General features: G+C 42.7%; 3 protein-coding genes across 6 annotated transcripts in view; all 3 read right to left on the bottom strand.

The window, feature by feature from the left end:
• Positions 1-7,978, bottom strand: part of gsk3ba (glycogen synthase kinase 3 beta, genome duplicate a) — a 28,896-nt gene extending 20,918 nt beyond the window's left edge. For all 4 annotated transcript variants that reach the window (XM_070914151.1, XM_070914150.1, XM_070914149.1 and 1 more), the window contains exon 1: positions 7,891-7,978. In XM_070914151.1, coding sequence (XP_070770252.1) covers positions 7,891-7,978 — 88 coding nt within the window. The remainder of the gene's footprint in view (positions 1-7,890) is intronic.
• A 3,805-nt stretch (positions 7,979-11,783) lies between these two features.
• gpr156 (G protein-coupled receptor 156) lies at positions 11,784-20,773 on the bottom strand. Its single transcript, XM_070915224.1, has 9 exons — positions 20,642-20,773; positions 17,287-17,414; positions 17,053-17,188; positions 16,858-16,968; positions 16,444-16,569; positions 16,081-16,176; positions 14,718-14,954; positions 13,867-14,025; positions 11,784-13,127 (listed from the first exon to the last, which is right to left on the bottom strand). Exons 1-9 carry the CDS (start codon positions 20,756-20,758, stop codon positions 11,784-11,786), a joined length of 2,454 nt encoding a protein of 817 aa, XP_070771325.1. The 5' UTR covers positions 20,759-20,773.
• Positions 17,587-19,346, bottom strand: LOC139292165 (E3 ubiquitin-protein ligase TRIM68-like). The gene has a single exon (XM_070914367.1). The coding sequence runs from the start codon at positions 19,344-19,346 to the stop codon at positions 17,697-17,699; it is 1,650 nt and encodes a 549-aa protein (XP_070770468.1). The 3' UTR covers positions 17,587-17,696.
• Positions 20,774-23,519: the final 2,746 nt, after the last annotated feature.

The raw sequence follows: 23,519 nt of genomic DNA on the forward strand, positions 1-23,519 counted from the left end.
GTTTAAATGCTATGGATCATTATTTATATATCAGGAAGCATAGGTGCTTTTATCCAACTCAATGCATCAAATAGGGATCAGCATAAAGCAGGCCTAGCTTTCTGAGACTATCCCCAGTGGATAAGACTCATTACCTTGGACAGACTCACCAACCGTGGTGTACAGACAGACCAATTCAATACATAAGATTATAATCAGTGAAAAGTCATGAGCTAATAAGTTGTATTTGATGCTAATGCACTATAGATCGGAATCTGCTTTCACATGCCCCTCCTCCCCTTTATGCCTTCCTCTGTAGTCAGTCAGGAGCTGCCTCTGCTCCCCTGAGATCACAACGTGGAGGCTTTTTCCTGTTTAAGTGGCTTCTCTGCCTCACACTGCCTCCCCCTCCTCCCCCCAGAAGTGTCAAGGGGCAAAATTCACATTAGCTGACAGTAACAGGACAACCAGGCAACAGTGTGTGTCGCTTGCCACAAATGTGCGCCTGCTCCTTCCTCTCTGACATGCTCTCAAATAAACGTCCAAACTTATACACATATGAGACTAAATGCTATCACAACACCTGCTCTCCCCTCTAAATCTACAGTCTTATTAGTATATTCCTCTTTCACAAAAACTGCAGCAGGAAAAAGGCTGCATATGAGCCAAAAGACTCACATGCCTAAAATAATCAAAATACCTTTATTAAATTTGTCTAATTTTAGGGGAGTTGCTGAGACAGTTGGCTGCAAACACATTTGTCAACAGCTTACAGTGGGTACAAAATCATGTCGATGGGTGGATTAGTGCTGCTTAATAACCGTGACTGTTCCAGATCATGGTGTTATTTAATAGAGACTTCACTGCCACAGCATCCTATCCATATGAGGAGGAAGTGGCCATCTAATGCAGACTTCTGGCAAACTACCAGCGTGTGACTAGTCAGTGTGCGAGTTTTGAATGAACAAAGGGATTAGATTAATTAACCCTGCATGGCTTTGAATTGTTTTAACACCAGAAAGTCGACGTTTTGACTGAGACAGTAACACAGGGTGCAGAGGTTCACCGGTCCTATCCATTTTCATTGGCTCGCTGGGCTTATTTTCCAGCAGGGTTATTGATTTTGACGCAAATAGTGCCTGCGTAGACACTCACTGTGAGTGTGCATGAGCAAAAAAAAGAGAGCTACCCCTCCATGGTCCAACCCAGACATAAAATCATCATTTTATATATGTGTGTTCCTGTTCATGTGCGTTTCCTGTTGCCAATGTGTGACCAGTGAGTGGTTCAATTATTGATGATGTGATTACGATCAAAGAATAAGGGAAAAGCGGGGAGTCTGAGAAACCAACAGGCCTTCACTCTCCAAGACCAAGTCTAGAAAGAGAAACTGAAAACTGATTCTGTAACGACAGAAATAGACTTTCCAAGAGAGTGTGTATGTGTGTTTGAGCGAGAGAGAAAGAGAGAGGAATATGACTCTGCCTACATATTCCAGCAGGGCCACTTCTATGACGCCTCTGCACTTCCTCATACCGTGAGAAAAGTCTGTGTTCACTCACACACACACACACACAACTCACAGTGAGATCTCACACTGGTGCAAATAAGGAATGATCAGGCAATCAGATCGCAATTGAAATAACTTTTTTTTTGCATTTTAAATGACTGATTGGAAGCATGACACAGATTTCCCATTTCTCCATTTTATTTTGGTATATGACAAGTTAAAGATAACAAGTTTCATTTGCTTTCAAGCTGGAAGCACGTTTCCATTAAAATAAATTCTCCCAAAGTGAACTATCAGAAGTGTTAAAAATGTCCCTTGGCCCCCATTGAAAACATAATGAAACAAAAATGAAAATCACAACCTCTACAGAGAAAATAGCGGAGGCACAAAGACCTTGCAACATCTGCTTGCATCATTGCCATAGTTACTTAGTCAATCAGCCTACCACAAGAATTTAATTAGTGTGACAAATCACAGAGCATGATTTCATGTACATATGCTGTTTTACTCAGCTACAAAGCGACACAGAGGAGACAGCTGCTGCAATTTTTAGCCAAAGGCGTCAATAGTCAATTCAGGTCACCAGACTAGTTCAGACTACAACTGAATATGGCCGACATGTGTACACAATGGGGCCAAAACAAAACTAGTGTTGAGCAGTTGCAGGATACATGTGGGGCTGGGTAGTATTGGTAGACATGATGTTGGTAGGCAAAAGTGGGAGCATTTTTTCTGACTGTAATCGAATGCACTGATGATGGTGTTAATGAAGGTCATGACAACACAAAGCCAGATAACAGATAAGCTGCTGTGCTTTTATGAAGCTTATTAAGGGTAAATACAATGTTGAACTTTTTAAAATGATCAAAAATCATGTGCATGTGTAACTTCAGTGTCACACACAGTGGGAACTTTGAGTTCCGAGTCTCACTCTCACAAGTGTGATATGCAATCACAGGCTTTGAAGTTACTACTGATTCATTTCACAAGCTCAAATTTTGATTGAGCCTAATTTGAACCGATAAATCTTCTGTTACTAAAAGTACAAGTAACAAGCTGACATTCTGGCATGCATCATGTATGCCCACTGTTGAAGGCGTATGTGCAAATAATCCAACATTATTAGGAAGTTTGATAGGGTGTTCAAGCAAACTACAGTATATTAAAAAACTGCCTTGAGATTGGTACCCGATATGATAGGATCTCTTAATACTGAGGCAAACAGTTTGCAGCAACTCAAAGTCAGATACTCTGCACTCTGTCAAATCACTTTTCATTTCCCCTGACATAAGCCACCCACCTTCGAGGTACTACAGGGGTAAAAGTTTGCAGTGTAAATCTACTGAATTTCATATCAGAATTTCTGATTATGAAAAAAAAAAAGTGTAATTTCCCCCGGGGATCAATAAAGTATTTCTGATTCTGATTGTTACGGTAATCTACTGTTAAAGGAATGTGGACACAAGCGGCCCAGACCACCTCTGACTGTGGCCTGAGTGATCAGATCTCAATGCATCTGTAGTGGGAAAATACAACACATCCCTTCTAACACCCTTACAAGGTGACGACTGTCAAAGAGAGTGACGTATGTCTTACAAGTGTTCACATTCTTTGCTGTATATTCTGTATAAAAGCAGACCACTCTGACATGCAGTACGGTCAGCCGGGCAGGGACAATTGAGTTGCTGTCGGAACCGTCCGTCTGCAGACGTGAATAAAACCACAAGAACTACTCCCTTGTTGCCAGTCTTCTGTTTTTCCTGAAATTCCCACGACAGCATCTAGGGTGCATTCACACCTAGTATTAGAGCTGTCCACTTGTGATCTAAACACCCAGGACGCATGTTAATACCAAGTCTGTACACTATCAGGTTGTAGTAGTAACATCATTCATGTATTTACTGCAAGATGAGGGATGATTTTCACACCATTCATGTCGGGTTGCTACGAGTGAATGTCACAGAATGTGCACCTGCCAAACTGTCCATGTGTTTATTCCTCTCTGTAATTTGGCAAACACATATAGGCTAATCATATGCATATATGCAGAATGTATTAACTGTTTGGCTATCCCAGTTAAATGATTATATCACACATACTGTTACTTCAAACACTGAGGCTGATTACTATATAACTTTCTATCACTTCACACTGTCAAAAGCACCCACTTACTTGGGTTAAGACAGTGTCAGTATGCCTGACATATTAATATCTCTCAAAATACAAAATGCACAAAATGTAGGTGAAATGGTTCCAGCACATGGTAGCTGTGGACTACAGGGCAACGTGACATTTGTGAGGAATGTATGAAGACATTTGCTAAATTCCTGGACAACAAAACGCTCCACAAGCAAAGGCGTGCATGTACTGTTTTAACGTGCAACTCGTGCAAAAAGCGTTCCACCACTGTTGCAAAGCTGATGAGATAACTCACTACATTATTGGAACATCCAGTCACAAGAATGCCACCGCTGACACAGAGACATTTGGCTAAGCAGTGCTTAGATCAAGACATCAAGGCATCAGTGAGTTTTTGACCAGACACAATGTGGGTGCATAGATTTCAGATATCAGACTGGTGTGAAGCCTGCAAAATCATGGCTGCCCAGTCCTGCCACCACACTGACTACACCCAATGGACTGCCCGCAGAATGATCATCACGTCTCTTTACCTCAAAACCCAGCTCTCCTTTTAAATCCTGTGAGTGATTCTGATGGTTCTTATCTGCAAGTCCTTTCTGTTTCATTTGGAATCAAAGAGTATAATTAGTTCATTTTGTTCCCATCATCACTTGCAAAATGTGAGAGAGGGACAAAAAGGAAAGGGGTGAAAAGAGGGAAAGAGGAAGAGAGAGAGAGAGAGGGCTGCAGCTTTGAAATGCTTAACAGGCCGCTCGTTGTTCTTGGCCAGCTGCCTCACCCCCAAAAACAAAACCAGAGTGCTCATGTGGGTGTGTGAATGTATGTATGTATACGTGTGTGCGTGTGTGTGTGTGTGTGTGTGTGTGTGTGTGTGTGTGTGTGTGTGTGGGAGGGGCAAGAGCGTTCTCTCCAGGATCATACACAATGGCTACAGCTGCTTGAGATAATCAGCAAAGTTATTCACATACAAATGTAAGTGTGTGAGTGTATTGGGATGGTGGAGGTCAGGGTAATGGTAGGTGACATACTGGAGAGGAACTCTATAACTGGTCTAGGTAGACACTAACGAGGTGTTATATAAATACAGTCCAAAGTACATTCATGACAAAGCTGACGTCGCAAATTGTGTGCCTCTGAATGACGAATCTGATTTTAAATAAAGGGTCTATATACGTTTCTGTAGTCACTCGTTAATATGAATTATATTATACTGATATTTTTACCAAAGCAATCCTTACACTTCATTTGAGTAGCTTATTAAATGTGTTTCCCTGAACTTAAAATCTTTGGGACAGAACAATCAAAATGAAAACGTCACCTTTGGGCTTTAGGAATTTGTGGATGGCACTTTTTACTTTTTGATTTTTGGATGAAAATAAATCTGAGGATTAGCTAATATTTGAGCTAGGCAACAACCTTAAGACAAACTCAGGGCTCACATTACTTTTTTTAAAGTAATACTTCAACAGTGACAATAAGACAATATTTATATGGGTGTGACGATTGGTGCATTTATGCTGCATTTAGTGGTGGTGATATATAATATGTGAAAAAGATCTTTTGTTCTATGAATGATTGCAAGGAAAGAAAAAGGCAGTCATTGTCATTTCACTCCAAATTGCAAATATGCCAGAAAAACTGCATATTTAAGTGTAATTCAGCCTTTATGACCACGAAAGGATAAAATTTAAAGTACAGACTCGTATGTTATTGTTCATATTAGATCAAGGTGTTCTCTGCAGGTCTGGTTTAAGCCAGCAGGTACAATTATTACAATAATAAAATAACTATTCTGCACATCTATATGTTCTCAACCCCTGAGGATCTGTACCGGCCAGCATGGGAGGCATCAAGCCAGTTCCTGAAACCTGTGCCTCTGCTGGAAGCAGAGTATTTCAACAAGTACCTTTTAACCCAATTCTTACCATGGTGACAATGGATTGTGTTAAAACATGATACTTAGTCACTTCACTCCATGGATGTGTTAAGAGAACTGAGTAATGTACTATGCCACACAATTCAATCCAATGAAAGTTGCTCACCAGGCAACGTTGTTCTGGTTTCCTTGTTTTTGGGCTCATAGAGAATCCAGTAATCTCTGGCTGAACCTGATGACTTCTTGCTAACTCCAGGCACGTGAATGGCACAAAATAGTACAGCTCTTTGAGACTTTTTTATTTTTCTAGGTTCTAATGGTTCAAATTGTGAAGATCAAATGAAGACGCATGATAAAAACAGCAAGGAACCCACCACTGTCATTAGCATAAGGTATTAACTCTTGGAACACAATTATGATGGCAAAAAAATGCCACAGTTGAAAGTTAGCAGACTTGTCCTTGAAAATGTCCAATCTTTGAGAGTTTAACCAACTTCTTGTCCTCTGTTATATTCTCTCAATGCCTCCTATGTGAAATACAGTCGGAGAGATCATTCTATAAATGCTTCACGTATTGGCAGATTATCACTGGGGACATCTGCGCAATCAAATAGTTTCCTCTATGGGACTAAACACCACTTGCAAGTACAAATCAAATTGTTTAACAACCAATTAATTGGGTGACTCCAGCTTCAGCCTTTAATGACTGATAGTTTTGTACTGGCTTACCAGATGAGTCCCTTGGGAAACAACTATTTTCAGGTGGAGAAACCACAGAGAAATACTGGTGTAAAACTCATGTAACGTTAAGTCCACACGGTCAGCCTCGCATTTGGTGCTAATTCAGTAGCTTATGTCTGAACAACAATTAGGCCAAAGACTTAGAGTCCTCTAGTTCTTTATTTAGCCAACTTATTGACTAGCACAAGATTTCTTGAATTGCATAGCATCTATCTCTTAACAGCAACATAACCATGAATGTTACACACTGACAGCAACACACCAATGCTTCAACACCCATATCTGGGGCAAGATAAGTATTAGATTTGGGATGGGAGTGCATCTCCCAGTGTGTGTGTGTGTGTGTGTGTGTGTGTGTGTGTGTGTGTGTGTGTGTGTCCTAGTCCACTGAGTGGTTTCCAGTGCCAAGGCCCAGAGGAGAGCCTCAGCCTCAGGCCTCACCCCACTAACACACATCATGAGCACATCACAGCCCTGAAGCACCACCGACAAGCCTTGACAGCCTCGTTTTTTTCCCCTCACACACACCCAAATGTGTGTCTGCATGCAAGATAAGAAAGGGGTGTAGCTAGGTACAGTGGATGTCTCCAGCCAGGACAGTCATTAGTCATTAATAATGTGGATAATATCATCTAAAAAAGCATTTCACTAAGCTAGAAAAGTGTAATAAACTCCTTTTAGATTTGTTTAACCAATATTATTTTAAGCTAAACTCCCATATTTAGTATATAGACATCCAGATTCATATCACCATATCAGTAACAGATTGCCATATGGTCAGGCTCTAATAGGGACACTTGAATACTTGAACTAGTAGTATCTGCAATCTATGACACATTCACACTGATAAAAATGCCAGTTTGTAAAGAGGCAATTTGACATAAAACAGGCAGTGGAAAGGTGAGTGAGTGTGACATCCCTTGAAATAGAAGCAGAGATCATATGAAGCAGAAATTAAAAGAGATGTGTGTATGGGCCGACATTGCCATCTCTGCAGCCAGTCTATAACCAGCCTCCGGCACGGTGCCACTGAGGCTTCATGACCAGGATACTCTGTGTCACAGTCCCTCCTGTCCTGTCCAGTCTGATTTCGACACTCCAGGATCACGTCAGTTTCGCCCGAGTCAACTATGGGCGCACCTTCCGCTTTGACAGTTGCGTAATAGACCGGCCCTATTGCCTTGACTCTATTACGCATACGGTTGGTGCCATGTAGTAATAACTCTATGAGATCTAATCTACATTCAAATGGACAATAATGAGACCGGATCTGCGGTAAAAGGAGAAGGCTTGTTTTTTGACCTGGGCCGGTGCCAATACTACCTTCCTCTGGCCCGGCCCTGCCCGGCGCGGCCTGCTAACCCTGGTCAGGCTGACCGGACCGGGGGAGGCGCGTCAGAGCGCAGCGGTGTGTGCTCTCACCGATGCGAGCAATGTGCGTGTGTCACTCAGCACCGGCCAAATCTCAGTCAGTGGCACAGATATATGACAGGGCTAAGCTATCCGGAGCTAACGCCATGCTCGCTTGACACATTTTCAGCCTGGATAGTAGGGAGACATTTTGCGAGAATATGTAGCCCCACACTGGGCCTGGTGCATGCAGAAAAGGTAGGCTACTTTGGCATTACAAGGGTGTACTTACTGCTGACTTTCATGCTGCCGAAAGCCGAGGGCTGCGGCACTGGTTTGCAGCTCTCCGCGAAGGATGTGGTCCTGGGCCGACCCGACATGATCCAATCCCTTTGATTCTCTCTCGACTCGGAGACTGTGACTTGCTAAACGGCGGGGCTGATCGCTTCGCCGAACCTTCTCATCCAAAAAAAGGATGACAGTAAAAGAATAACACTATAATTCACAGGGAAGACAGGCAGAAAGCGACCCCTTTATCCCACAATCCTTCACTCTAGTTCGTATCACCTTATAAACTGCCCTTTCTTTCCCACCAACGGTCAATCAAGCAGCATTTCTTCCTTATATTCCAGGTTTTCTTTCAGCGGGCCTTTGAAGACACGTCTCCGACTAAAATAGTCATGAATCTGGCCTCTCCCAGTGGCCCCCCGATTAAAACCAACTGAGATTTCTTTCTGGATGAAGAATCAATTTCACAAAGATGAAGAAGGCTGAGATCAGATGTTAAGAGTGCCGATCCGGTGCGGATCAAATGTAAATGCAGCGTTTTCTTGTCAGTTCGGGACACATGCAGTTCCTCTTCATATCCCGATGTGGAGGCTCAATGATCCGACTGCCATGGCGGCTCCCTCGCTATACCCTAGCCTACAGACAGTCCAACGGAAAATCTGCGAGTTACCACAGTCTTCCTCAACGAATTCAATGGCTCTGCGCTGCCTCAAAATCCGCCCTCGTCGCCGTCAAATTTCGGTGTCTTCACCGAGGCTACGGGGCAGCGACCTCCTCAGAAAACGTTGGTCTTTAGGTACAGAGTGCGACGATACTGAATTTCTTTTTTTATTCCTTCCCCATAGGTTTCAGGCTCGCTGTCTTTGTCGCTGCGCACGTTAGCCACGCTATTTCCGTAAAGGGTTACAGGGATTGCTCTGCTGCCATGGAAGAAGGTTCACGCTGTTGACGTAACCCGCGACGAAGAATAGGAAATCTGTGCACGCGCACACGGCGAATCTGGGGTGGCCGATTTAGCCAATCAGAGAGGGTATCCTTCAGAAATGGGTGTTAACCGTGTCCCTGTGGTCCAATGAGAACGCGACTATTGAGCACCACATGGCAAAATTTGCTTGGCACCGCCCTCACGACTTCAAAGGCTTTTCCCATGCCGCGACAGGGACAATGGGCGTATCTGCTCCCAAGATTGATGACTTTCTCGGCCAATGGAGCTCCAAAACCAGACTGTCAGTTCAAATGGGCCCAGCTGTCACAGAGCACCGGTGGTCACAGAGCGCTGTTGCTATGTTAGTTACAAAAGCCCATACTTTAGCCCTCTTCTTACACTTTTTTAGACACGCAGCCCTCTGGCACATATATTTAATTAGTGTCATAATGCTTAGTAATTGTGATAATGTGTGTGTGCATATGTGCATGGCTGCTTTGTCACTACAGCTCTTCATTCAGGTTCATTTCCACTCTACGTCTTTACTGTTTATGCGGTGGCCTACTACTTTCTAATAAGGCGTCCTTTATAAAGAACTTATACATTGTAACTAATTGTTTTATGAATGGTAAATACATTTAATACACTTAAATAAAATAAATGCATGTTTATGCTTTATTTTTTCTTCCTGGTCTTTTGCACATCACCATATCACTCCCTCTGCACTACCCTCATTCCCTCTATTACCTCAATTCTTTGCACCACAACATTGTACATATACATAGTATACATATGTATGTATATACATAACTGTATATTTTTCCTTTCTAAATAAAGTGCAGCTTCTTCTTTCAGTGCTACTATTACTCTTCTTATACTACCATGTTCTATTTTATTACCTATTTTTTGTATTTTTATTTAATATATTTGACTTATTTATACATTGTATGTGTGTGCATGGAGGGGGCTACAACTTCATACAGTTTCATCGTGCATTGCTGTATTGTGTAATGACAATAAAGCTGAACCTTGAACCTTTACTCATGCATTATAGATTAGTTACAAGTCGTTAATATGAACACGTTTTGGGTTGCCAGGTTCTGAAAAATCCCTTCGGCTGGTGTTTGTAACTTATGTAATAATGCTGTCATAAATGAACACTTTTTGCGAGGTAAGTGGTCTACAGTCCAATTAGTTAAAGGGATTTTTCACAATCTGGCAACCCCCAGTTTTAACTGAACAACAAAGCATTAGTAAATAATTTATTAACCATTAATAGAGCCATTAGTTACAATTTATAAGCCCATTAAAGTGGTACCCTTTATGTTTCTCTAGTGACCTAAAACCACTTGAGGTCAGGTCTATCAGAATTAATCCTCTCAGATTAATTCTATTATTCATTTTGTAATAAATGCTCCACAATGTAGCAGATTGCCGCAGACTGTTGTGTTATTTTGAGAAAGAAATGTGTGTTGATTGATTGACAACTATTTTTATTCCACAATTCCTCAACTTGTCAGCATTCCTCATCTTGAACAGAATACAGGTCACTCGTCTTAGTTTGGCAGGAAAGTCTTTCCTGCTGCACAGTGATGCTGGTAGTCAGTCTTTTGTGTGGTTTATTTATATTCTGTTATGCTCTACATCAAAGGGAATTTCTCCCAGGCTGTCCTTCAATGGTTCATATGCAGAATAGAGAGTAGTAGCGTCTCAAAAACAAGCAGCAGAGCAGAAGTTATGCAAGACGCACACTACTTTCCCTTCATATAGCAACACCTCCCCAGGCAAACACACATTTTCCCATTAGCGGAGGAAAGAAACAGAGAGACAGAGAGCAGATAGTGGGAGGGAGGGAGGGAGAGAGAGATGCCAAGGCAGGAAAGAGAAATATAAAAAGGAGGGGGAGAGAGTGATGCTCTGTTTTTGTCTGTGTTGCAGGAATATCATGAAAACTCTTGAATCTACTCAACTATCTCTACTATTTTAGTCAAGTCACATGTTTATTTTTTTAAGAATGGACAATGCACATTAATTAACATGAGGTCCATAATTTAGCCATATACAGACTCATTTTCATCTTCAATCCCTGGCAGGTTGATGGCATGGAGGCTGGAAAATATTCTAATCCTGGGAGGATGTTGCTTTTACCATGGAAACACAAATGAGGTCTTTAACATCAAGTCAAGGCCTGATTACCAGCCGGAACAACTACCCCATCCATGTTCTTTATACTTACACAAAGGAGACACACACTCCAGATAACCGCAACCTTTGCACATTAAATACTCTTGTGTTTGGACAATAGTACAAAGAAGTGTATAAAAGTGATAGCAGTGGCCTGTGTGGGCGCTGTCTCATAAAACAGCTGTAGATGTGAAGCATCTGAAAACAAATGTAAAACGTTGTATAGACAATGTAGGAGATTTGAAAATTAAAGCAAAACTCAAACGACACAATGCAGACGATACAATAAAATAACATTTTAAGGAATGTCTATGACGATGTAAAACAGTAAAAAGGAGACCAAAAGTAATTCTGTACACCAAAACATCTACTAATAAATATCAAAATAAATACAGCATTTTCCTCCATAGCTAATACAGTGTTTCAACTGTTCTGTCCCCTTGCTAGACATTTTAGGAATGTAAGGGTTTTTAATCTGACAATAGAAATGTACAAATAATGCCATAAGTAATATTACAAAGTAAACAGCATTGTGTGCTTTTGAGCTACAAGTCTAAGAGTCTCATGAGTAAAAGAACAATTCTGTCCCACAATGCAAGATTCAAGAATACCATACAGAATGCAAAACACATTCCTATTGAAAGCTACAGTCAGATTATCTCCCATTATAGATGCACAATGAACGTTTGGCCTGCTTCATCCTCAAAGCTAATTTTGTACGAGGTTTCTGGGGACATGAATACAAGTGGTGGAAATGGATGAACATGTAAAGTGCAGAAAACCCGTGCTCATACAAAGGTGGGTTTGAGGTCTTCTTTGAACACCACAGGGTGTGGGGAGCGATACAGGCTGGTGTAGCCTTCGTACTCGCTGTCGGAGGAGTCTGAGGAGCTGTCTGAGGACAGGAGGGAGCCTTGCTGCTGGCAGGCATCACAGTAGGGACGGTGGTAGTAACAGTAGTCTGTTGAGCTGCTAGAGTCAGAGTCCCAGTACCCACAGGAGTCTCTAATGTGTCTGTGGTGCTGCGCATTATCACCACCCGCTTCCACATCAGGTGGAGCTGTGTGCTTGTGTTGCGCACAGGGCAACACTGAACTTCTGTGGGACCTTGAAACACACCTCCGACATTTTCTTATCGCTTCATTTCCTTCTGCATCCTCCTCCTCCTCCTCCAGCTCAAGGTCAGTGTTACCATCCACAGTGACCCCGTCAGAGAGCTCGCCTGGATTTTGCCGTTGACAGTTGTTCCTTATCCTCCCACAGCCAGCAGCCTCTGAACCTGCGTAGAAGCAGGGAGGGGCCAGACCTCTTCTGGAGGAATGGAAGGGTGGCCGGCGTTTCCTCATCGAATAAGGGGAGATGCTGGGGTAGCGGAAGAGGACGGGTGGATGAGGGGAGTGTGGTGTCCGCAGGGAGAGAGGGGAAAGTATGGAGGCAGCTTCTGTAAATTTTAGCTGAGAAGGCGCTCTGGACGTCTGACCAGGAGATCGAAGTGTGCTTTCCATGACTGCATCCACACTCAGCTCCTGGAGGATCTCCTGCAACTGCTCGCTGCTAATAAAACCAGTCGGTCTGGCATTTAGTCCCAGCTGGGATGTTAGGCTGCTCTGATTGTTAAACTCTGATTGTAGGGAAGTGACAAAGTGAACTGTCTCTTCTGCTGTCCTGAGAAAGCCAGGGGACAGCAGGGACACGGGCTGTTTGAGATCCTCTCCTGTTCTGGACTCAGCTGTGTCTCTGCCTGTAGGGCCAGAGGTAGAGAAACCTCTCTGGTTTTCACTTGCGGTAATATCATCAGGGAGAGGAGAGGAAGCAGCAATGGGGATTGAGGAGTTTGGAGCAGAGGGGGGCTCGGAGGATGGTGGAACAGCAGATGAGGAAACACCAGTGAGGTGAGGGGAGAAATGTGGCGACGAGAGTCGGGATTTAGTGTCTCTCTGAGGTAGAGAAGAAGAAGAAGAAGAGGGGCCGTCAGACTGAAGCTCTGTGGTCTGAGTGGAGGAGGAGTTGAGGATGGTGTTGGAGGAGTCCATGTCCTGGTCCTCGGGGGGCCGGCTGGCCGACATGAGTCGCAGGAGTTTATCCTTGGCGTTGTTCACCTGCTCCTGCAGACTGTCGATCACAGCGTTCTTCTGAAAATTGTAACACAAAATACAAGCTTAATCACTCCGACACATGGAGAGAAGTGTCTCCTGCCTTTGGATATTTTAAATCGACACAAACAGTCGAGCTCTGGGAGAAAACTGTCAACATATTGTTAAACAGCCGGTGTCATTTCAAGTTAGTTTTTGACTTTATTACAATTTTCTCAGCCAATTTCCAATGTAGGCTATTGCAAGTTGGTGGTTAAGTGCATGTCCCAGCTAACAGCTAACAGCTGACACCCTTAATAAAAAGAGTGAAAGTAATGTCTGTCTGGGAACATGTTTAGAAGAGATTATTGCCAGTTGGAGACCATGTTGGCTTCACTTGAAAAGGCATCACGTCTAAATGAATGATCTAGCTCTAGTCTGGAGAAGTTGATTGATTGATTGAATATATTTAATGATTAAAAATACAGAATAACTCTGAACAGCATGACATGCAATCATTAAGGATTAAAACATAACTAAGCTTAAAAGTCTTATTTCCATCGTGTTCCTCCAACATACAAAAAACGGCACAACATAATCAAAGAAAACAAGTGCTGTTATTTCCAACGATGCTTTCTCTGTGCAGAAAACACCAGAAAAAGTGTAACCTAGATCAGTGACGACTAAATAAAACAAATATCTGTATCATCACATTATAACACCTTGGTCTGTAAGGCAGGCTCATATGGATATTCTAAAATATTTTCTTTTGTAAAAAAAAAACAGAACAATGCAGTACCTCATTAAGGAGTTTTTTCATGGAGTTGTTCTCCCCCAGCAGGTAGTAGATCTCATCCTGGCTGTACACCGAGGGCTGGCTCTTACTGGGGCTGCTGAAATACTTGGCCATCTGACTCGGGTTGTTCTGATCCTCTTCAAACTGCCGCCACTGGGTCAGCTGCACGATGGTGATTTGTGATATTTAGAGGGAGTTAAAAAACACACACTGTGTTAGGCTAACTTTCATCTACGGATACATGACACACACCAGTAGTAAATGTTACCAGGACCATTTGACATGGGGCCTTTTGACCAGGTGTGTTTGAGCGTGTTGCTCATTGTTCCGATATTTCCTTCCTCTCCACTAAAGATGCATTCCTTTATTGTAACATAAACCCACTGCCAGACACTTAGAGAGTCATAAATCTGTTTGCACCAGCCTACGTAGTTTTGACTCATAAACACCTTCTGTGGTGAGTCACACTCCACTGATAGACATGGCAAACTGACACGCATATGGAAAACGGAGGTGTGGGAAACACAATCACTCATAGACTTACATATACTACTTTTTTCAAAACAAAAAGAGAAAGTCATCTCTCATTCATGTGTCTATCTGTCATACGTCTGTGTATCCAGACATAGTATCCGATGATTAGATGACAGTTCTGCTTGAAAAATAAAAAACCCTCCCCAGTGGTTTCTGCTTTAGAGATACTACAAAAGAGCCAGTGTCATCACCAGAAACAAGGACATGTCGCAGGTATTTTTCCAAGGATAAAGAAGAAACTTACACTTTCTCCAAAGCTTGCTACTAGACACTTTTTCCATGCATCTTGTATGTGCATCTTGAGCTGCTTTGTTTCTCACCTGAGGCACAAACAGCATGCAGTTGGTAGCCAGCGTGCAGATAAAAATGGCTCCAGCCACAGTGCTGTAGACCAGGTTGGGCCAGGCCTGCAGGAAGGTGGACACGGGGACGGCCACAGCCGAAAAGAGGGTGACCAAAGTGACGGCTGTTATGATGGTGGGAGACTGGTTGACTGGAGGGTGACTGACATTGCTGGTCAGCCCGGCTAGATAAATCCCGTAGAGGAGAAGACAACCCTGAGGAGAAAGAAAATCCATTTTTTTATTAAAATGTTGCGTTCTGTTTCTGTCTCTAGTAAGCGTTGGAGATATCTTTTGTCTTTAGACTATGGATTAAGTAATAGTCCAGTACCACAAAATAACAGCTCTTTGGTTGTAAGACTTCAAACAATCACAGTGGTCCAAAAATGTTTATTTCAACCATTGTCATTTCCAGTGGTGGAAAGTAGCCAAGGGTTTGAGGTACTTATACTTCTCTTGAGTAATTCCATTTCATTACTACATTTCAGAGGGAAATATTATAATTTATACTCCGCTACATTTGTTTGACAGCTACAGCTACTAGTTTTCAGAGAAAGATTTTTCATTAAAAAACATTTGATAGGCTTCTAAAATACAAATATTACTTATTCATTAATGTTAGTATTAAAGATTGAACCAGTGGTCCCCAACCCTTTGTGTGTCCATGAGTTCAGATGTTAGCAGTTCCACCAAAGAAATATTTCCCCTCTAAACTTTTCAGATGGTTTCATTCAAATAAATGTTTGAGCTCCACTTCGACCAGCTACAAGAGTAAACTGTTGCATTGTTGCATCAGTATTAACACACTAATAATGTCATATATAATACTATATGAGTCACAGGGGCAAAGTACTTTAAGTACATTTGTAGTACTTACTGTACTTTTACTTGAGTAGGATATTAAATGCAAGATCTTTACTTGTAGTGTAATGAGCACTTTTAAATTGTAGTAATTGTACTTTTACTTAAGCACAGGATCTAAGAATTTCTGCCACTACTAGTCATTTCAGAAGTTATTCATTCAATGCAAGAGATTTGAGTCTACATATTGTTTTTGTTTTTTGATCTGGGGCATGCAGCAGTTCATCTCACACATTGAATTAACCATCTGAAATCCTAGTAATAATATATGTTATGAAATGTGAATATAATGAAATATGTAATGTAATATTATGAATATTTCACTACAGAGACTGACTCTGACTTGAAACAAAGCACTTTTGCATAAAGAGATCACATGTAGTAAAATGTAAATTGATAAATCATGTCAATATAAAAATGAAGGACTCAAGAGTAGTCATTTATTCTATCATTACATTTCAATAAAACAGAGATTACGCACCTTCTGAACTGCAATAATGATAACCCACAGATCCGAGTATGCAGAGGAACAGGTGTCCAGCTGAGACAAAGAGTAGGAAATGTCTCTCTCCACCACCTGGACCAGGAAAAAACATATAGTATCAGTGAGTTGAAACCCAAATAAATTTGGCTATAATTAATTCCATTAAGGAAGGGGGATGAGGGAGTTTGTGATTTTGCTGTCACAAAATCCAACTTTATTGCAATTTTAATCATAATTTGACAACAATAAACATTCAGATGAAAAAATGCTTCAGCAGTTAAGTGCTATGTCATAATCCTCACACACAACTTGTTTTACAACTTGCTTTTCAAACCCCACAAAATCACCGTAAATTTCTACCTTGACACCGGCTCCAACAGATCGTGAACACCTGATGGGGTCTGTGAGGTTCCAGGCAGTGAGAACCAGCATGTCCACCAGGATCAACAGAGCCACCATGCCCATCAGCTGGATGTCTCGGATGATCTGAGACAGACAATCGCATCAGTGTCATACAGTTACAAAACAAATGTAGTTTGTATTAATTTTCTGCCATTTTTATTAAAATCTTACTCCTCTCAAAACATGTCTATAAATTATCAGCTGCAATTTAAGACTGTTCATCGTACAAACATAAAACTTGCCCATCTGAAAACCCATTTAGGATGAAATGAATGCATCCTGGAGCGACTAGAAAACAAAAATGAACACAATACAAGATCGTCGATCCTAGAAACAGACCCGACCACCAGGAGGCCGGTGTAGCATGCCTACCACTCTCTTGTCAGGTACTCGCTGGGTGAACACTCTGTAAAGTCTCCACGTCTTCCCCAAAATTGGGCCAAACACCAGGGTACTGCCGACACAAAGAGTCCACATCCGAGCCTGTGGGAGAGAGCGCTGTGTAATTATCCAACAACGATTTATCCAACAATATAATGGAGGATTTAGGGCGGCTGTGGGCCTTACTTGTAGCACAGCTGCAGATGCTCCACCTTGTGAGTGTGTTCGTTCATCAACGGCAAACAGGAAGCCGCTGCTGTAGGTGAGGACACTTCCAAAGAGAGTCAGGACGTTCAGGTTGGGACTGGACATCTTCACTATCCTGATAATACAGCATGTGCAAACATACACGCAGTTGATCAATTCATTCCTGCAAATATCCCTTTAATGTTTATATGTGTGTTTCACATTGTGGTCTACCTGTTGTTTTTGAAGCGCAGCGTGAAGAGGAGGAAGCAGAAAGCCAGCAGGATGCCACAGGAGAGTAGCGTCCACATCACAGCACTTAAGACTGGGGAGAGAGGCCGCCGTGGGAGCTCTACTGCCATCTGCACACACACATGCAAACACCTTAAAATCAAGCCTAAAATGTTACAGATGTAGCTCACATACATGTGCATTATTTGACTATTGTTTCTATGTGTTCTAAACTCTCGGTTTTGTAAATAATGGATGTAAAAGCAGAAAAAAGAAGCACACAGGATTCAGGCGAGTAGACAAACTTTATTTAGACAAACAAGCAACAAACATCACAATAGGCCTTTGCTAACTTTCAGCTGAAAATTATTAAAAAAAAATAGTTGACAGCATTCAAGAAACAGGAAGAAATTTCAGACAGGCGAGATGATCAGAGGAGCAGAGTTAGTCCCGCCGTGATTACGCCGGGGGTTAAAGTAGGGGAAAAGTCTTTCATTGAATGAGTACCCAGTGAATGAGTAGATATGAGAAGCAGAGTCCACGCTGTAAAAGGAAACCTGTCCCCACTCCAGATCCACATACACCCCGACTCTCTGGAGCTTCTCGACCAGCGGCACGCGGATAGGAGTGCTGCTGAGGGCCCAGTAGCTCTTGTCTTTCCTCATCCCCAGTGTCCAGTAGCCTCTTTCAGGGTTTAGTATATTCCCTCCTTTTCTATTGACGGATTGAAGGCCGACTCCGATATCCCACTCTGTCTTCCCTTTCACCTGGACCTCATAGTAGAACCTGCCCGAGGAGAAACCCTCCTTCCCCAAAACGCTGACACCAGGGTAAAATCTCTCTGAGTTGTCTGGGAGGCTCAGCACTATCTCACCGTGATGGACCTGTTTCTTGTTTTCAGACAGCACCAGTTTGGGATGAGCTGTATCAGGGTCCAGAGTCACATCCACAGCACACTGCTGAGCCCTCTGACATTCGGTCTCACATAGCCTCTTCACCTCCGCCTTTGCCGTCTCCTCCAGCTGACATGCTACTCTCCTGACTGCTCTCCTCACCGTGCCCACATATACAGCACTCTTTACGCGGGTGTCAGACCAGTCCTTGGTGGCTGGCAGTGTGGAGAACGCTGGAAAGCTCTGGAGAAGGGAGAGGTCGTCTTCAGTGTGTGAGAGCTGCTCCAGCTCAGCGTTTCTCCGCCTCAGCTCATCGATCTCCTGCTCCAACTCCATGATGAGTCTGCCAGCCCTGCTTTCAACTTGCCTCTGCTTTTCACCAATCACCTCCACCACTTCAGCTTTGCCTCTCTGGACAAAGTGGAGCAGTTTGTTGAAGACTTGCAAACTCTCTTCAATCTCTCTGTCTGAGTTTCCTCTGCTGAGCTGAACGGTTTGATTGATTTCACTTATTTTCTGCAGTCTGCTGTGGATCATTCCCTCCACCTCTGCACTTGTCCTTCCAATTTGAGCTCTCCTGTCTCTGCTTTCATCCTCTATCGACACAGTGTGATGAGCTTTGTGGTCTTTCTTAATGCAGGTCTGGCACACATACGTCTGGTCAGTGTTGCAGAACAGGTCCAGGAGTTTCTCGTGCTTCTTACACACTCTGTCTTGCATGTTCATCAAGGGGTTGATCAGGTGGTGTTTCTTGAAGGTGCCTAGAACATGATGGGGCTCCAGGTGAGTCTCGCAGAAGGAGGCCAAACAGTCCAGGCATGATTTAAGAGCCTTGACTCTTTTTCCAACACACACGTCACATGAAACGTCTCCTTTATGGCCTGAATATTGGCCCACAGAACTGGCTTCATTTTCGTCTCTCTTTTCCAGTGACTTCTTGAACTGAGAAGCCACCTCAGATATGAAGATGTTAACTTTGAGCTCAGGCCTCCTGTAGAACTTCTGCTTGCACATGGGGCACTGTGACAGATTAGCGCACTGCCAGTATCCTTGTATGCAGTCCCTGCAGAAGTTGTGCCCACAAGGAGTGGAGACCGGTTGGTTGAACACATCCAGACAGATGGGGCAAAGGAGCTGCTCCTCAGACAGCACACTGCCAGCAGTAGCCATATCTGGGAACACATCCAGAAAGAAAAGCAGGTGGAATTTTATGCAATAAGCTGGCTCTGTCGTGGTATTTTTTTTCTTTCCACTATACTATTAGGTTTAGAAACAGTTGTGCCTGGTGAGCTGTCTGCGTCCACAAATAGTAACAAATGCATGGTGTTACATTTCATTTCAAAGGATATTTCACTTTAGCCGAACAGTTTTCACGTCCACTGAGTTCAACAGACAATAGTAAACATGCATTGTTAGCACATTAAATGAAATAAAACAGTACATTAAAATACATCTTCAGTCACATAATCCATTACCACAACAAAGCAAACACAGTGCCGCTCACTGCTCCCTTCCCCTTGGGTGAAGATGATATTTAAGACTGATGCATGTATAAATTAACATCATAAATCAAAGAGATAACTCACCTCGCTTCTGTGTGGTGTAGCATGGAGAAGAAAGGAGTCAGTAGGAGAGTGTTTGTGTTCCCTGACACAGTCTCTCTACTACTTTAGTTTATATTTGGAAAGTAACGTTAGACTTGCTTATGCCTGCCTCGTGTTGCCGGGCTCCGCTCACTCTTCTCTTAAAGGCACCAGTGACGAAGACGATACTAAACATAGCTTTACTAGTTCATCAGCAATGCCTTTCCAGGTCCCTGCTATTGAAATGGTTTCTCCAGTGGTGAATAACGCGTTTCTAGTATTTGATTTGTATTTGTTTTCATTTGATGTAATGTATGCATGGGTGTTTTCAGTGATGTAAAACAGATATTCACCGAATTTTAAGTCATGGACGCAAGTTTATCATCAGCAGTAGATGTATTGACAAAAACTACAAACGATTACTTTGAAAGTCAATTATCATTGTAAATGATTAGTCTTGTGTCATTATTGTGATTAGTTTGTTACAAGCACTGTCTACATGTAAACAAATAAAATCAATCTTCATGTAGACTATATGGGATATTCTGGAGGGCCAAAAATAGTCTGTTAGTCAGCCTGCTGGATTACATTAAGCTATGCCTGCCAACATGTGTGGATGTATGAGCCTGGACATGTGTCAGCACTGTGTGGAACTGCCATTAGTGTGTGTGTGTGTGTGTGTGTGTGTGTGTGTGTGTGTGTGTGTGTGTGTTTGTGTGTGTGTGTGTGTGTGTGTGTGTGTATATGTATACGCATCCACGAGTGTGTCCATGTATGTGTGTTTACATGGCATTTGCATACTTAAGATATGTGCACGATATTGTTGGACTAGCATATTTTGAGCATTTGTGTCTCTGTGCATGTGTGTGTGTATGTGATTACCGTGCTGAGACTGCATAGTCTCTGCAGAATGTCGAGGCCCTCCTGCCTGTTGACTCCTGCGTGGATGAAGCAGAGTGGTGGATCACACTGGGAGCTGCAGTTCAGCTCAGGCTCCATGACTGACCCCAGTCTGTCCACGTTCACACACACATCCTGAGAAACAAACAGATATGACAAATATGATGACATATGACATTTAAACACATCATTACTCCTTATAAAATTGACCTACAATCATTCAGAGGGCAAACCCTTTCTTTTTCTTTGCCCCCAGTTTGGTCCAAACATTTTCACTGCACTTTTATATATCTCAAAAATGGCACTGGAGACCACATTTCCCTGCTTCTATTTCCAGTTCTATAATTCACTAAATAGTTGTAAGACTTGTAGCCACCACAGTGTGGTGCTCTGACAGAAACCTCTGAGAGGAGTGATGGGAGCATGGATGTGATTTTGCACTACATTGATATGTACCAAGGAAAAGACTTAAGAAATAAGCATAAATAAACCCAACAGACACTAAAGGTTAGAATAAAAAGGCCCAAATAAAGTGTCAGTTATTTACCACCACAAAACAAACGGAGAAGCCAGGACTCAGCCTGTGTGACAGGAAGCCTGTGTGTTTCTGCTTATCCTCAATCTCCACCAGCACTACGTCACCACTGAGGTGAACCAGCCCACACAGGATCACACTCTGCTGTGACACACATCTGTGCTCAAGGTGAGAGACAGAGCGAAACCAAAGAATGTAACAATTGCAATATACCAAAGCTATCATTTCCAGTTTCACTGAGGGCCACATCATCTGCAATCAGCCCGGTTATTCAAGGCAACTGAGACTGAAGACGTAAACTTTGGAGACTATCACCAAACAACTGTTTGTCACTCTTGCCACAGGCATTTTTACAGTATGAGGCTACACGCGCTGCACTGACATGTTGCAGATTTAATTATGCGGCACGGTATCACCTGATACTCTGAGCTGTAACTAGTACAGACTGAGAGTCTGATTGCCGTAAACGCTGCGCTGACTCAGCTACATGCTGCTGAGAGGATGTAAGACCACTAGTAGGCCTATCGATACAAATTGGCAGACAGGTGAGTGTTGAGCAGCATGTTATATGGAAACACATGTCGTCATTGTCTGTAGAATGACTAAGATACCCAAAGGGCTCTGGGATAGTGAGATTATGGGATTCAATCAAATCAGAACAGAGAGGGAGATCTGTGTTAAAAAAAACTAAACTGGATTTGAGTATTGGAAGGAAACTATATGGTAATCCACCCAACATGAGATGAAGAAAGATTTTTCTAGGTTTAAGTTACTGAGTGACCCATTTCCAGAAATGAATGGTGTCAGCAGAACAATGAAGCCCATTGGGCCACATATCTGGGAAATGTCTGGAGTTCCTGTTCATGTCCTTTCGTCACTTTCCAAGTTTAGATCACAGTTCTGCTGCTTCCCGCAGGAAAGGCTGGGAGAGAGAGGCATTTCCGCCAGTTTTTTCAAAATCCTGCCTCCGTAGGTTTCAGTTTGGGAGAAAACCCGCCACCCTGCAGAGGCCAACAAAGGTCAGCCAACATCCAGCCGCAGGGGTCACTGTGTAAGCAGCGAGAACAGGGCCCTTCCCCAGGCTGAGTGAGGTTTTATGGACATGTTTTGACAGTTCAGAATAGTCATGAGGAGTGTCTTTTGAAGTCCTGAAGGCTAAACCACAAGTAATACCTGAGCTACCTGTGGCCTTGGATGTCTTACTTAAATGTAGGGCGGGCCTAACCTGTGTGCAGCAATTTCACTTGTTCATTTGCCCATGGGCCTTTCTTTAAGCCCTATTTCTCTAATTTATTGAACTATCAGGAATCTTACAAACCATTCCTGACAGGACTCTGGGCTCAGAGAGACAGTTTGAGTTTTGCATGGCCTTTACCGTAAAACTTTTCAATAAAAAATGAAATAAAGCCCATTCATTGTCCTGTCAATCTCTCTGTTTCTCTTTTAAGATTAGGGCGCTGTAATCACGGGCGCAGCCAGACGTAAAGCCCGGTTCAGGGGCCAATATTGAAACATTCCTCCTCAGTCGGTAATCCGTTTATAAGTTTATTCTTTAAGCTGAGTTAGAATGCAATTACTGGCACCGAAATCCCGCCTCAGGCCCGGCACACGTCACACCTGGGCACATGGTGCATTTTACAGCCTAAATTAGTCACCTCAATTTGTCAAGATATTATCAGAAGTCATCAACGATCTCAGCTAAGGAGCCTGTATGAAAACATGTGACCATCTCAAGCATAACAGCTGACGAGATGCACCACAGCTGGGGTGTAACTTTTCGGTTGGTGTACATAAAATATTAGTTAATAGTTCATTAGCGAGAAAGGACACGTTATAGGGAAAACAGGAATAATATTATAACGGATAGATCACGAGGTTATATTGTTAACTTAATGGTGTTTTGATGGATTAAATTGTTATGTGACATCTTTATACAAGCGGGATCTCCATCATCAACTGTTGATTCAGTCGATCCTGTTTGGTCAAAGAGACGCGTAAAAAGCATGTGCTCACCCACAGCTGCGTCAATGCATTTGCAGCGTAAAACAGCAAACCTGTCCATCAAACCGCTTGTGAAGAATTTAAGACAAAGAAACCATAAAAAGGAAAAGTTTAAAAAAGCAAACCTCGGTCTACAAAGCGCATGGAGAATCCCGTCACCTCGTCCCGCTCCAGGCTCCATCGCGCCAGACTCAGAAACGTTATAATAAAAATGGCAAATAAGCAACTAGATAATATGTTATCTAACATAGCTACAAATGTCCCATAGCTGCAGACTTGTAAGGAATCCCGCGACTTAACCTGCCCGTCAAACCGTCTGTCCAC

Source organism: Enoplosus armatus, chromosome 11 (assembly GCF_043641665.1).
Source record: "Enoplosus armatus isolate fEnoArm2 chromosome 11, fEnoArm2.hap1, whole genome shotgun sequence".
NCBI classification, from domain to species: Eukaryota; Metazoa; Chordata; class Actinopteri; order Centrarchiformes; family Enoplosidae; genus Enoplosus; species Enoplosus armatus.

What these genes read in the sequence shown, in the direction of transcription:
- gpr156 (XM_070915224.1), bottom strand. Translation starts at nt 20,758, where the DNA reads ATGGAGCCTGAGCTGAACTGCAGCTCCCAGTGTGATCCACCACTCTGC. An exon ending in TCATTATTGCAGTTCAGAAG is followed by an intron (nt 14,955 to 16,080) that starts GTGCGTAATCTC and finishes CTTTCTCCTCAG; the next exon opens with GGTTGTCTTCTCCTCTACGG. An exon ending in TGAAAAAACTCCTTAATGAG is followed by an intron (nt 13,128 to 13,866) that starts GTACTGCATTGT and finishes TACAATTTTCAG; the next exon opens with AAGAACGCTGTGATCGACAG.
- LOC139292165 (XM_070914367.1), bottom strand. Translation starts at nt 19,346, where the DNA reads ATGGCTACTGCTGGCAGTGTGCTGTCTGAGGAGCAGCTCCTTTGCCCC.